Source organism: Bufo bufo, chromosome 4 (assembly GCF_905171765.1).
Source record: "Bufo bufo chromosome 4, aBufBuf1.1, whole genome shotgun sequence".
NCBI classification, from domain to species: Eukaryota; Metazoa; Chordata; class Amphibia; order Anura; family Bufonidae; genus Bufo; species Bufo bufo.
The window spans coordinates 374982172-374995332 of record NC_053392.1 but is presented as its reverse complement, the minus strand read 5'-3'; the positions used below and the strand labels follow the sequence as shown (position 1 = coordinate 374995332).

The 13161-nt window shown below is 42.1% G+C and overlaps 1 protein-coding gene across 3 annotated transcripts in view; it reads left to right on the top strand.

The window, feature by feature from the left end:
• LOC120998505 (MFS-type transporter SLC18B1-like) overlaps window positions 1–13161 on the top strand; it is a 101287-nt gene that overhangs the window by 46342 nt on the left and 41784 nt on the right. For all 3 annotated transcript variants that reach the window (XR_005778414.1, XR_005778415.1, XM_040429157.1), the window contains exons 7-10: window positions 1761–1862; window positions 1942–2033; window positions 6449–6544; window positions 10617–10691. Coding sequence is in view for 1 of the 3 variants with exons in the window: in XM_040429157.1 (XP_040285091.1) it covers window positions 1761–1862; window positions 1942–2033; window positions 6449–6544; window positions 10617–10691 (365 nt within the window). In the remaining 2 variants the exon portion in view is untranslated. The remainder of the gene's footprint in view (window positions 1–1760; window positions 1863–1941; window positions 2034–6448; window positions 6545–10616; window positions 10692–13161) is intronic.

Sequence of the window (13161 nt, the reverse complement as noted above, 5' to 3'; positions counted from 1 at the left end):
TGTGTGCAAGCTCCGCCTTCGGTCACTGCACGGGCCGCATGACACAGCTTCACGGGCCGGATGTGGCCTGCGGGCCGTAGGTTGGGCATCACTGGTCTAAAACATTTTGCAGTCTAATAAATAATGAGGACTTTGTTCAGTCCTAGTACTTGGTATACTACCTGATTGAGGGTCCTCATTTTTAGTAGCTGTGTCAGTGGTATGTACACCTCTGCAATACATTTCTTATTTCTCCTAAATGCAGCTTAAATTAAAATAAACTAACTTTTCAAACAATCTTTATTAAAAATATTCCATGATGTGTCTCGAGCTCTTGTCTCCTTGGTTACAGACTGCAAACAAACCCTGTGTAGTCTGATTCAGCAATCAAACCCCCTTTATGCCAAACACATTGGCCGAGGTATTAAAAGGTATAAAAGAGAGCGTCTCTACAAGATAAAACTAAACAAGGTTGGTTTGTTCTCTGTTACCAAGAAGACACATTAGTCAGCATAGAAGTTGTAGCCCCAAAACAGCAGAGTATTTAAAATCAAGATTTTATTTGGAACATTTTTACATTATTATGGGTGAATAATAGTAATGAAATGACTGCAGAAGTATGCATAACCTTTAAAATGTCCTCCTTTCTTCAAAACTGATATGGCGAGAGAAGCATAATCAGCCGTACTGACTCAGTAGTAATAAAACCATAAAAAAATGTGAGTACATACCTTTTAAGGGCACTTTACACAGGCCAACAATTACTAGTAACGCTCGTTAGTGGTGATCTTTCTGATTAGCTGATGAACGAGAAAAACGCTCGTTCATCGTGTTATTGGATCTTCTGTGCAGCACAAAAGATCATTGTTTCCCAGCGGCAGATCTGCTGCTGGGAAACAACGGGACAGTATCGGGAAGAGCGATGGCATTAGCGATCGCTCCTCCCCATACTCTGGAGGAGATTGCTGCATGTAAATGGACTGGTCTTCTCCACTAGTGGTCATCAGATCGTCGGGAACAAACGCTCCCTTACCATTAATCCGCTAGATCCGTAGGGACCATTAGGCTAATAATATTTCTGTCAATCTGCTTTGATTGCACAGTGCACATAACATTGCTAGGCCTTAGAAGAGCAATTTGGCTAAGGGAGCATTTCCACCAGCAGGTTATCTGACCAATTTCTGTCCAATCAGACCAATAGTTGTTGTGTATGACAAAAGATCTGTGTATATAAAAGGCCATCTGATCAATTAGAATATCTGTTGGTGTAAATGCAGATTGTTTATTAGAAAATTGCTGCAAGAAAGCAAGAAGTATCTCTGTTAGGCCAGGGCTCCACAGTGTAATGCATTCATTAGGGGATCTCATGACATCACTTGTAATCACATTTGCAGAGAAAATCCACTAATATTGGAATTTTGTGATTATCTCAAAAGTTTTTTAATGCAATGATGATTTTCTGTAATATTGCAAAGCGTTTTTAATATTTTTACCTCCAAAAAGACTCCTTTGTATAATTATGTATATGGTCTTATTTTCTTATGTGTTTCTCGAATAATGAAAATTTACTTATGGCTAATTAAAGGGCATCTGTCAGCAGATTTGTACCTACGGCTGGCCTGTTACATGTGCGCTTGGCAGCTGAAGACGTCTGTGTTGGGCCCATCTTCATATGTGCCCACATTGCTGAGAAAAATTATGTTTTAATATATGCAAATGAGCCCAGATGTCCTTTAATAAAACATTCAAGTAATTGCTGTTCTCTCTTTTTCTGCTTCCAGTTTAACTTGAACGCCAGTTATGTTGGCTTAGTGTTTCTCGGACTCGCTTTATCGTATTCACTAAGTTCACCACTTCTTGGAGTAGTAAGCGACAGATTACCCGTAAGTAATATTTCTTTGGACATTACATAAATGGCTTTCACTGTAATCATGATTTACCTTTTTTATGTTTTTCATGCAGGAATTGAGGAAGTGGCTTCTTATTTTTGGCAGCCTTGGTACCGCATTGTGTTTTTTTATGTTAGGACCTGCACCTATATTCCACATTGAAAGGTGTGTTTAAATCTTAAATATATCAAATATTTTGGAGTCTGTATGTACTGCATTCATCGGATACAGCGTCATATTCTGCACATTAGGTTTCTTTGCATTGCCCTCTGCATAGAAAATCACAGTCTGCCGCACCTTGTTATACAGTTAAAAAAAGGTATGCAGGTACAAACCAGACCAACTGAAAACAGTAAGGGTTCACCCGCCACGGAGTTGTCGCAGATACTGTATGTTTGATGCTGTCCCCACCTATTGAATGGGATTTGCAGGAACAACCCCTTTTCACGTATGTGGAACTGATTTTCAGTTAGAGAAATGACATTTTCTGCTGCATGTGAATATAATGTTAATGATTCAATTCACTTCCAGCAAGCAAAGATTGTGAGAAATAGAAACAGAGTAGAATAGAAAGTTGCAGAATTTCAGATGGTAAAGTGATTGAAGGGCTTTTCCAGGACTTTTCTTTTAATTAAGGCTACTTTCACACTTGCGTTTGGTGCGGATCCGTCATGGATCTGCACAAACGCTTCCTTTCAGATAATACAACCGTCTGCATCCGTTCAGAACGGATCCGTTTGTATTATCTTTAACATAGCCGAGACGGCTATCCGTCTTGAGCACCATTGAAAGTCAATGGGGGACGGATCAGTTTTCTATTGTGCCAGATTGTGTCAGAGAAAACGGATCCATCCCCATTAACTTACATTGTGTGTCAGGACGGATCAGTTTGGCTCAGTTTTGTCCAGGGCTGTGGAGTCGGTAGATAAATGCTCCGACTCCGACTCCTCAGTTTTTGGTACCTCCGACTCCCCGACTCCGACTCCTCTGTATTTAATATGCGAATGTATTTTATACATTCCTTGAAGGAAAGAAAGGCAACATATGGTACATGTCATTGCCACAGAACTACTGGCTAGGAAGCTGCTGCCTTCTCCTTTGTGTGCTGATCTTCTGCTGAAGATAGGGCAGGGGAAGGGGCATTTATTGTAAAACCTGATTTCCCTAGTAGAATCCCATAGTCATGTTTAAAGTTTAAGCTAACAATCTGAGTTTACAAGTTTTTATAGCCTTAGCTGAATGACAGCAGTTTTTCAAATGGTTTACAGCTTCAGTCTTGAACTATTGACTATCCATTCCAGTCACTTATACAAGTGTCTCTAGTCCTGCAAAAAACATATTTACTTAATCAGTTATCAGCGAGAGGCTAGGTTAACCATGGGCGTTCGTTCCCTGTAACAGCGGAACACAACACAATGGAAAGTATAAGTATATGCCGCTCCTTAACTGTGCGTTGCGTGCCATATAGTGAAGCATATGAAAAGCATGCTTCTTCATGGTCACTTAACGTGTTCGTTTTGCGGTAACGTGACGCACTGCATGCATTGGCTTTTATTTTTACAGTAGAGAAGTACCGTATTTTTCGCAAAAGTGGGGGAAAAATAGCAGTGCGTCTTATGGGGCGAATGCTGCGACAGTCCGGTGAATAGGGTGAGAGGAAGGAGGGTCTGGGGGCTGGCATCTGTTTCTGTAATGGCAGCGGGGCCCAGTGCAGTCACTGTATTCTACTACACCGGGCCCCGCTCACTGTAGTATATGGTAATCATATCTAACTTGTGGGTATTGTTAAAGTATTCCAATCATCTTAAATCTAGCGCTGTACTACTTACTACTAACTTCTTGGCAGTCAGGAGGCCGGGTGGGCGCTCGTAGCGTAGCTCACTACGTCACGCGCCTGCTCCGCCCACTTTATGAATGAAGCAGGCAATGGGCCCCGCTGCCATTACAGAAACAGATGCCGGCCCCCATTCACTACACAGGGACACTGTTATGGGGGGGATCTGTGGATGACACATAAGATAAGATGCTGTATATGTGTCATCCGCAGATGCCCCCATAACAGTGCAATCCACAGATGCCCCCACAATGATCCCCCATAACAGTGCCATCCACATATGCCCCCATAACAGTGCCATCCACATATGTCCCCATAATAGTGCCATCCACATATGTCCCCATAATAGTGCCATCCACATATGCCCCCATAACAGTGCCATCCACAAATTTTTGTGAATGTGGGCATGATGTATAGTATTATGGGCAGTGTACAGTATAAAGTTGGATACATTTGACAAAAATATTTCTGAACTTCAACCCTTTCCAGACATGTGACATAATGGTACGTCATAGGTTGGGTCTTTAAAGATGGTGCCCACTCCAGAGCGGAGCAGGCACCATAGCAACAGGATGCCTGCTGTCTCACACAGGAGACACCCGGGCCACCATAGCAACAGGATGCCTGTTGTTTCACACAGGAGACACCCAGGCCACCATAGCAACAGGATGCCTTCTGTTTCACACAGGAGACACCCGGGCCACCATAGCAACAGGATGCCTGCTGTTTCACACAGGAGACACCCGGGCCACCATAGAAATAGGATACCTGCTGTTTCACACGGGAGACACCCGGGCCACCATAGCAACAGGATGCCTGCTGTTTCACACAGGAGACACCCGGGCCACCATAGAAATAGGATGTCTGCTGTTTCACACAGGAGACACCCGGGCCACCATAGCAACAGGATGCCTGCTGTTTCACACAGGAGACACCCGGGCCACCATAGAAATAGGATGCCTGCTGTTTCACATAGGAGACACCCGGGCCACCATAGCAACAGGATGCCTGCTGTTTCACACAGGAGACACCCGGGCCACCATAGAAATAGGATGCCTGCTGTTTCACACAGGAGACACCCGGGCCACCATAGCAACAGGATGCCTGCTGTTTCACACAGGAGACACCCGGGCCACCATAGAAATAGGATACCTGCTGTTTTACACGGGAGACACCCGGGCCACCATAGCAACAGGATGCCTGCTGTTTCACACAGGAGACACCCGGGCCACCATAGCAACAGGATGCCTGCTGTTTCACACAGGAGACACCCGGGCCACCATAGAAATAGGATGCCTGCTGTTTCACACAGGAGACACCCGGGCCACCATAGCAACAGGATGCCTGCTGTTTCACACAGGAGACACCCGGGCCACCATAGAAATAGGATGCCTGCTGTTTCACACAGGAGACACCTGGGCCACCATAGCAACAGGATGCCTGCTGTTTCACACGGGAGACACCCGGGCCACTATAGCAACAGGATGCCTGCTGTTTCACATGGGAGACACTCGGGCCTAATGCATGCAACCGACAGTAATGCTGATTGCGGACATTTAATCCCTCAGATTCTGTGGTCAAATGTGACTACGGAATCTGGGATCGCAAAAACCCGGAAATGTACAGGCTCCTCCAAGCAAGGTTCGGGGAGCCAGATGGTGTGTGCAGCAGCCTTGGTTCTCCTGAATGATACGAGGCTGCTGCACATAGGTTCCTATGGAGATTCTGCTTATGGCAAGGCTCCATAGGAATATAGTGTAAGTCTGTTGACCTCCCAGGAGAAATAAATAAAAAGTGATCAGAAAGTGATACACACTCCAAAATTAAAAATTGAAAGTACAGATTGTCCTGCAAAAAATTAGCCCTCACACAGCTTTGTACACATAAGGGTACTTTCACACTTGCGGCAGAGGGTTCCGGCAGGCAGTTCCGTCGCCGGAACTGCCTGCCTGATCCGGCAATCTGAACACAAACGGATGCATTTGTGAGACGGATCTAGATATGGATCCATCTCACAAATGCATTGCAATACCGAATATGTCTTTCCGGTTGTCATCCGGAAAAACGGATCCGGTATTTATTTTTTTCACAGATTTTATGGTCTGCGCATGCACGGACGGAAAGAATGGATCAGTTTTGCCAGAACACTTGGGGCTGGGGACGGTATTAATGCATTTCAATGGAAATTAATGCCGGATCCGGCATTCCTGCAAGTGTTCAGGATTTTTGGCCGGAGGAAAACTGCAGCATGCTGCAGTATTTTCTCCGGCCAAAAAACGTGAGAGGGACTGAACTGATGCATCCTGAACGGAAAGCTCTCCATTCAGAATGCATTAGGATAAAACTGATCAGTTTTTTTCCGGTATTGAGCCCCTAGGACGGAACTCAATACCGGAAAACAAAAACGCTAGTGTGAAAGTACCCTTAACTGAAAAAAAGTTATAGGGGTCAGAATATGGCGATGAAAAGAAAAAAACAATTTTTTTTTCTATTTTTATTTTTTTTCAGTATTAAAACCCGAGAAAAACTATACAAATGTGGTATCGCCATAATCGCTCCCCACTACATCATACGCATTATTAAATGATGCCATTAGAAAGCACAACTTATCCCGCAAAAAACAAGCCCTCGTTCGGCTATGTGAAGGGAAAAATAAAGAAGCTATGGCTGCAAGAAGGCAGGGAGTAAAAAAAAAAACTTGAGCACCAAATCAGCAAGCGATTAATAATGGTCTTGTGTTTTCCAGTAAATTGTGGCTGTTTATCTTCGTACTGGTCTTGGATGGATTTTGTATTGGTCTTTCTTCTATACCAGTTTTTCCAGAAATGCTCAGTGCAGCATAGTAAGTATGCCATATCATTCTATCTATAACTTCTTACTACTTCTCTTCATACACAACAGAGCGATCTAATAACTAGTGGTTGTTCAGAGCGATGTCAACACGTGTGACAAAGAAAGAGACTATAATTAAAGAGGTCTTCTGGATCTTCTCAGGATAGGCCACTATATAGGACCTGGAGCCTGGGAATGTATGGGGAAGGCTTTTCTTTGTTATATGCACAGAGTTTGCTTTCAGAGGATGCAATTTTTTAATTAGCTGATAATAATGAGGAACATTCAATATGCTGGAATAGCTTATCTTTTTAAATGTATTCCTATTTTTCTCTATTTTAGATCAATAGTATAGATAGGCACAACCATATATCTGGGTCATTTGGAAACAGTTATTTATTACACATCTAATACAGTATATAAATGATACAATATATAAAATTCTATATCTGGTGCATACATATAGTTCCCCTATAAACGGTTAAAAAAGGGGGGACATGAATGCTGGATGTCACTCAATATCGCAGAGGCCGACCTCCAAATAAAATTAAGTAAAATGAACACATAAGTAGATAAAATGCAATAAAATATACGTAGGTGATGAATATGAGTATTATATATTAAATCTTGTTGTTCATCCTTCCAGAGAAAACGATGAGTTAATAATATGATTTGCGTCCTGACACTGACACGTTCAGAGTTTTAACCAAGAGTTCATCTGATAAAGGATGGTTTTATGCGCTGTCACTAATCCACTCTATATTTGCCCCAATTGTCTGCAAAATGTTTTTTCAAAGTATCGGCATAAATCGGGGTACTCACGGTTATTGCAACCAAACTGCGGACAGAGTTTCGCGCTGTGTGGTGTCCCACTTGTGTTCAGCGTGATCGTCGTTACTTGCGCAGTAAATCTCTTGAGTTATCATGAGAACTGGAGTGTTCACCCTGTTAGTCTTGCCGGCTTTCAATCCCGGGGTATATACAGTGCTGGCCATAATTATTCATACCCCTGGCAAATTTTGACTTAAAGTGACTTTTATTCAACCAGCAAGTAATTTTTTGATGGGAAATGACATAGGTATCTCCCAAAAGATAATGAAACTATGTACAAGAGGCATTATTGTGGGGGAAAAAAATATTTCTCAGCTTTTATTTACATTTGAGCAAAAAGTGTCCAGTCCAAAATTATTCATACCCTTCTCAATAATCAATAGGAAAGCCTTTATTGGCTATTACAGCAATCAAACGCTTCCTATAATTGCAGACCAGCTTTTTGCATGTCTCCACAGGTATTTTTGCCCATTCATCTTTAGCAATGGGCTCCAAATCTTTCAGGTTGGAGGGTCTTCTTGCCATCACCCTGATCTTTAGCTCCCTCCACAGATTCAAGTCTGGACTCTGGCTGGGCCACTCCACAACGTTAATGTTGTTGTCTGCTAACCATTTCTTCCCCACTTTTGCTGTGTGTTTTGGGTCATTGTCATGCTGAAATGTCCACTGGTACCCAAGGCCAAGTCTCTCTGCAGACTGCCTGATGTTGTCGTTGAGAATCCTCATGTATTGCTCTTTTTTCGTGGTGCCATTTACTGTGATTAGGTTCCTTGGTCCATTGGCTGAAAAACACCCCCAAAGCATTAGGTTCCCACCACCATGTTTGACAGTAGGGATGGTGTTCTTTGGGTTGAAGGCTTCTCCTTTTTTACGCCAACTGGACACTTTTTGCTCAAATGTAAATAAAAGCTGAGAAATGTTTTTTTTCCCCCCCACAATAATGCCTCTTGTACATTGTCTTATTATCTTTTGGGAGACACCAATGTCATTTCCCGTCAAAAAATTACTTGCTGGTTGAATAAAAGTAACTTTAAGTCAAAGTTTGCCAGGGGTATGAATAATTATGGGCAGCACTGTAGATCCGTGGACAGCTGTTACTTGTAGCTAATCAAGCTTGTAAGGAAAAGTTCTGTAGACAGGATCCTGTTTGTTGCTTCAATCGTTCATATCTGTACTTTTCTTCAGAGAAACACTTGGGTACTTTGTAAATAATTTGCAAATGTGTTCATTTTACTTCATTTTATTTTATATGGAGGTCGGCCTCTGCGATATTGAGTGACATCCAGCATTCATGTCCCCCCTTTTTTAACCGTTTATAGGTAAACTATATGTATGCACCAGAGATAGCATTTTATATATTGTATCATTTATATATTGTATTAGATGTGTAATAAATAACTGACCTGATATATGGTTGTGCCTATCTATACTATTGATCTAATTTACTTTTGATGATAGGGGGAATCATTTTTGATAGCAGCACCCATCCATCTCACATACTCGTGGAGCCACCCAAATTTGCTCATAACCTTTTTTTTCTCAATTTTAATTAAAGAGTAACTAAACTTTTAATATATATTTTTTTTTTTTATAAAATGTCCCAAATGCCCTAGTAATAATTTTTCTATTGTATTTTTTATTTATGGACTTTGCATTTTTACTAGAGATATTCCCCCCACCCTAAAGTGCAGATTTCCCTGTGCGCTTTAAATTCACTTTTCTCCACGCTTTTAGCTTAGCAAAGCAGCCAGAAGCAGGAGCCCGCTCCACGTAGCCAATCCTGGCATAGCACATGGTTACAGGGGACCCATGTGCTATGCCAGCATTTAGTAAACCTCGGGGGCACAATACTCCATTCTCTACAGCCCCATTGATAGAGTGCACAGTCCATACTCCGCTGAGAAGTCAGCAATGTGAAGAATAGTGAATTTAAAGCGCGCAGGGAAATCGGCACTTTAGGGGGAATATCTCTAGTAAAAATGCAAAATCCATAAATAAAATACATTAGAAAAATTATTATTAGAGCATTTGGGACATTTAAAAAAAACTTAATTAAAAGTTTAGTTACCCTTTAATGATCAATGATAACCAATATTACATGAAAGATTTATATTATCTGGACTTGCAAGAAGCTATTACATCCTCCATCCATAGAAAAGTTTTCAATTTTTTTTTCTGAATTTATTACATCATAAAACACAGGCCCAAAATGTTGGCCAAGACCCAGATCTGTCGGTCTGCAGGGCACAATATATTTACTCTGGGGCCTCCATATACAGGGCCGGTGCAAGGATTTTTGCCAACACAAGCAAAGCTACATTTTGGTGCCCCCCCCTCCTCGCAGCTCAACTGGCCCTGGCCCTGGTCCTGTCTGCAGCAGCTGGCTTCTCCTCTGTGTGATCCTGGTATCTTCTCTCTGCTTCAGACAATCGCTGGTTTGAGGACCGTATTTTTCGCCCTCTAAGACGCGCCGGCCCATAAGACGCACCTAGGTTTTAGAGGAGGATAATAAGAAAAAAATATTTTCCATTGCACCTCAGGTCAGACCAGCAATCAGACCCCCAATGTTAATCAGACCTCAGATCAGCCCCCCAATGCCTCAGATAAGCCCCCCATGTCAGCCATCATGCCCTCCATGTCAGCCATCATGCCCTCCATGTCAGCCATCATGCCCCCCATGTCAGCCATCATGCCCCCCATGTCAGCCATCATGCCCCCCATGTCAGCCATCATGCCCCCCATGTCAGCCATCATGCCCCCCATGTCAGCCATCATGCCCCCCATGTCAGCCATCATGCCCCCCATGTCAGCCATCATGCCCCCCATGCTAGGAGTGCGCTCTGTCGATGAATCTGCCAGTGTCTTATATGAACATCAGGCTGAACATCACATTATTTTATGACAATTCTTAGAATAATTGAAAATAGTGGTGGATTCAAGGACTAGACCGCTTCAGTCCAATTAGGATTCTTTTACAAAAATCTCAGTATCAGTAGATAATGAAAGACCTTTATGGATTGATGTATGTAAACTTCCCTATACATATTATAGTGGTAACATTTTCTTAGGAACCAGTAACCTCCGCTACCTCCCTTTTACTTATTCTCTTATGCCTCGACAGCTCTTAGTATTCTCCTTATTATAGCTGGATTATGCAGTGAGTTATAAATGCTCAGGCAGCTACGGTAATTGTGTCATTTGCGGTTTTATAGTACCACAATTTGTAATATTCATATCTCATTTGCTTCCAGTGAGAATGGCTTTGAAGAAGGCCTTAGCACCATGGGCTTGATATCTGGACTGTTCACTGCAGTGTGGTCAACAGGGTATGTACATCTCTATCCGCAGTATCTGCATGGATGCTTCCAACTTTTATTAATCTGTATAATGTGATTGTATATCCAACTAAAGCAGAGGTGCACAGTCTTTTATCTGGTCTGATGGACACATTGATAGGGCTGCAGATAAAACAAGGAGGCACTCTTAATTGAGACATGGCATTTCATTTCTTGTATAGTGTATGGGAGTTAGTAAATCAGCTGTGTGTTTCACAACTCCTATAAACTACAATGTTGAGAGCCACCTAGTCATCTCCTCTCTGGATTGCTAAACATATCAGACATGTATTGTATATCCTGTGGATATGTCTTAAATGTCTCATTTGGGTAAAACTGTGTTAGTGTCCTCTTACAAAGCCCAATAACGAGGGCTGATCGGCGATATTTAAGTTGATCAGCGCTCGTTTAAAATACCTCTCACACAGACCGATGCAAAGTGAATGTGCTGCTGATAAGCAACTGTTTGTTTGTTTTGCACACTTGTCAAGGGATCGGTGGCACCTTTGCACAGGCCAATTACCAGGAACTGATTCAAAAGAAGATTAATTATTGATAGTTGTCCTGATCCTCTGCCGTGTATAAGGGCTCTTATACCTAGTACGGGTCTGAGGATGTGATGCAGGACATAGGAATGCAAAGAATGCCAGTCATGGTCTGTACTAGATATAGCAAAGTAAAGTGTTTTGGGCCTTAAGGTCCCTTCAGACTGGACAATTCAGCAGGTGACTGTTGGGAAGTACCAGTAAGTGTTCCTTCCCGGCAAGCGCCTGCTCGTCAGTGGAGAAGACCGCTCCATTTACATGTAGTGATCTTCTCCACAGTTTAACAGAGTTAGGCCATAATAAATTAAAATACACTAGACAAAAGTTTTATTGTCTAATGTTTTAAGCAATGTTAGCATGACAATCTCATAAGAACAGATAAATATGTGCTAATATAGGAAAAAGGTTTGAAGGTCCGAACTTTGTATAATGGTTATCTATGCTTTGATAACATAATGGGTTATTACCTTTCATAAATTGTAGATAAATGCATGAACTTTTAACACTGAAATACTGCACTCATTTGAGGTCTTAAGTTATCTGTTTAAAGGAAACCTGTCTCCATGATCTTTGACTATTATAATATTATTATTAGTAATACATGAGTAGTACTGCATATAAGGATAACTATTTTAGATTTTCCTACTGCCTTCTGTTCCCCTGCTGTCAGCATTTAAAGCTTGGCTAATACGTTGTTCAAACTGTCAGTCCTCACAGTGTATTTCAGCGCATCTTAGTGCACCTACAGCGGGGGAATGGGGAGCAGTAGGAAAATAATAAATAGGTATCTGGACCCCTTATCTGAAGTACTACTTACGTGTATGTATTACTGCAGATAAAAGTCCAAAATTATGGTGAAAAGTCTTAATATTGTTGTACATTCATGTTCTTTCACTTAAACTTCCTGATAGTTACCCTTAATCAGAGTCTGATAACTGAGGTTGGGTGCAGCTCTGCATTGTCCTCAACATCCTAATTCTTCCTCCTAAGATCGATCACATGGCTTGCATGGGGACGGTGGTAGAGATGTAAAAGATTACTTCATAAACATCATATCCAGGAAGAACTTCTTCTATGTTATAGAAAGCTCTGCAGATCAGGATAAGGGGATAAAGACGGCAGTGAAAATGCTAGTGTAAACCTTCCTGACATAAATGTTGCTTTGATGTTTGACCAACCACCTTCCATTTTCACTGCATATATGGGATGGACATGATCTTGTTAGGACTATTGAGGCATGAAATTAATCTTCAGCCTTAGACGAGATGATACAGCAGGCAGGAAGCATTCCTTCCTGACATTCGTCTACTTGTCAGTGGAGGGGATCTCGACAGTATTCGGGGGAGCAATCACTAATGCCATCACTCGTGCCCTATCTGCTGCCAGCAAACTATAATTTTTGTGTCCGCACAAATGATCGATTACCTGATGAACGAGTGTTTCGCTCATTCATTGGGTAATCGGCAGCACCTTTATGCCACTGGATAAACTGCTGTCCTATGAACGCATGTTAGCGATTATCTGGTGGTTTCTCGGTCTGTGTAAAGGGCTTATAAGTCATCTAAAGATGGAAAGAGTCACCTTCTAGACAACATTCACAAATTTTAAAGTACTGACTAGTATCTTAGTATGGATGCTTAGCAGTTCAGCTCCTGCCTTCCACTGGACTTCCTTGGCCTATTGCTATGGTGCCTGGCCCTAATTCGGAAGCTTTCAACATCCTCTAACCCTCCTCCACACAAACCCTGAACACCTACTGGACAAGGTCTGGGAGATTGATAGGATCCCAAAATTATATAGAAGGATCCTCATGGGATTATAATCAACCCATTAGCCTTCACATAGTGTTTTGGGACGGAAAATTCCCGCCTAAAATGTGTGTAGGATAGTTAAAAATAGATGGTTGCTGGGGGTCT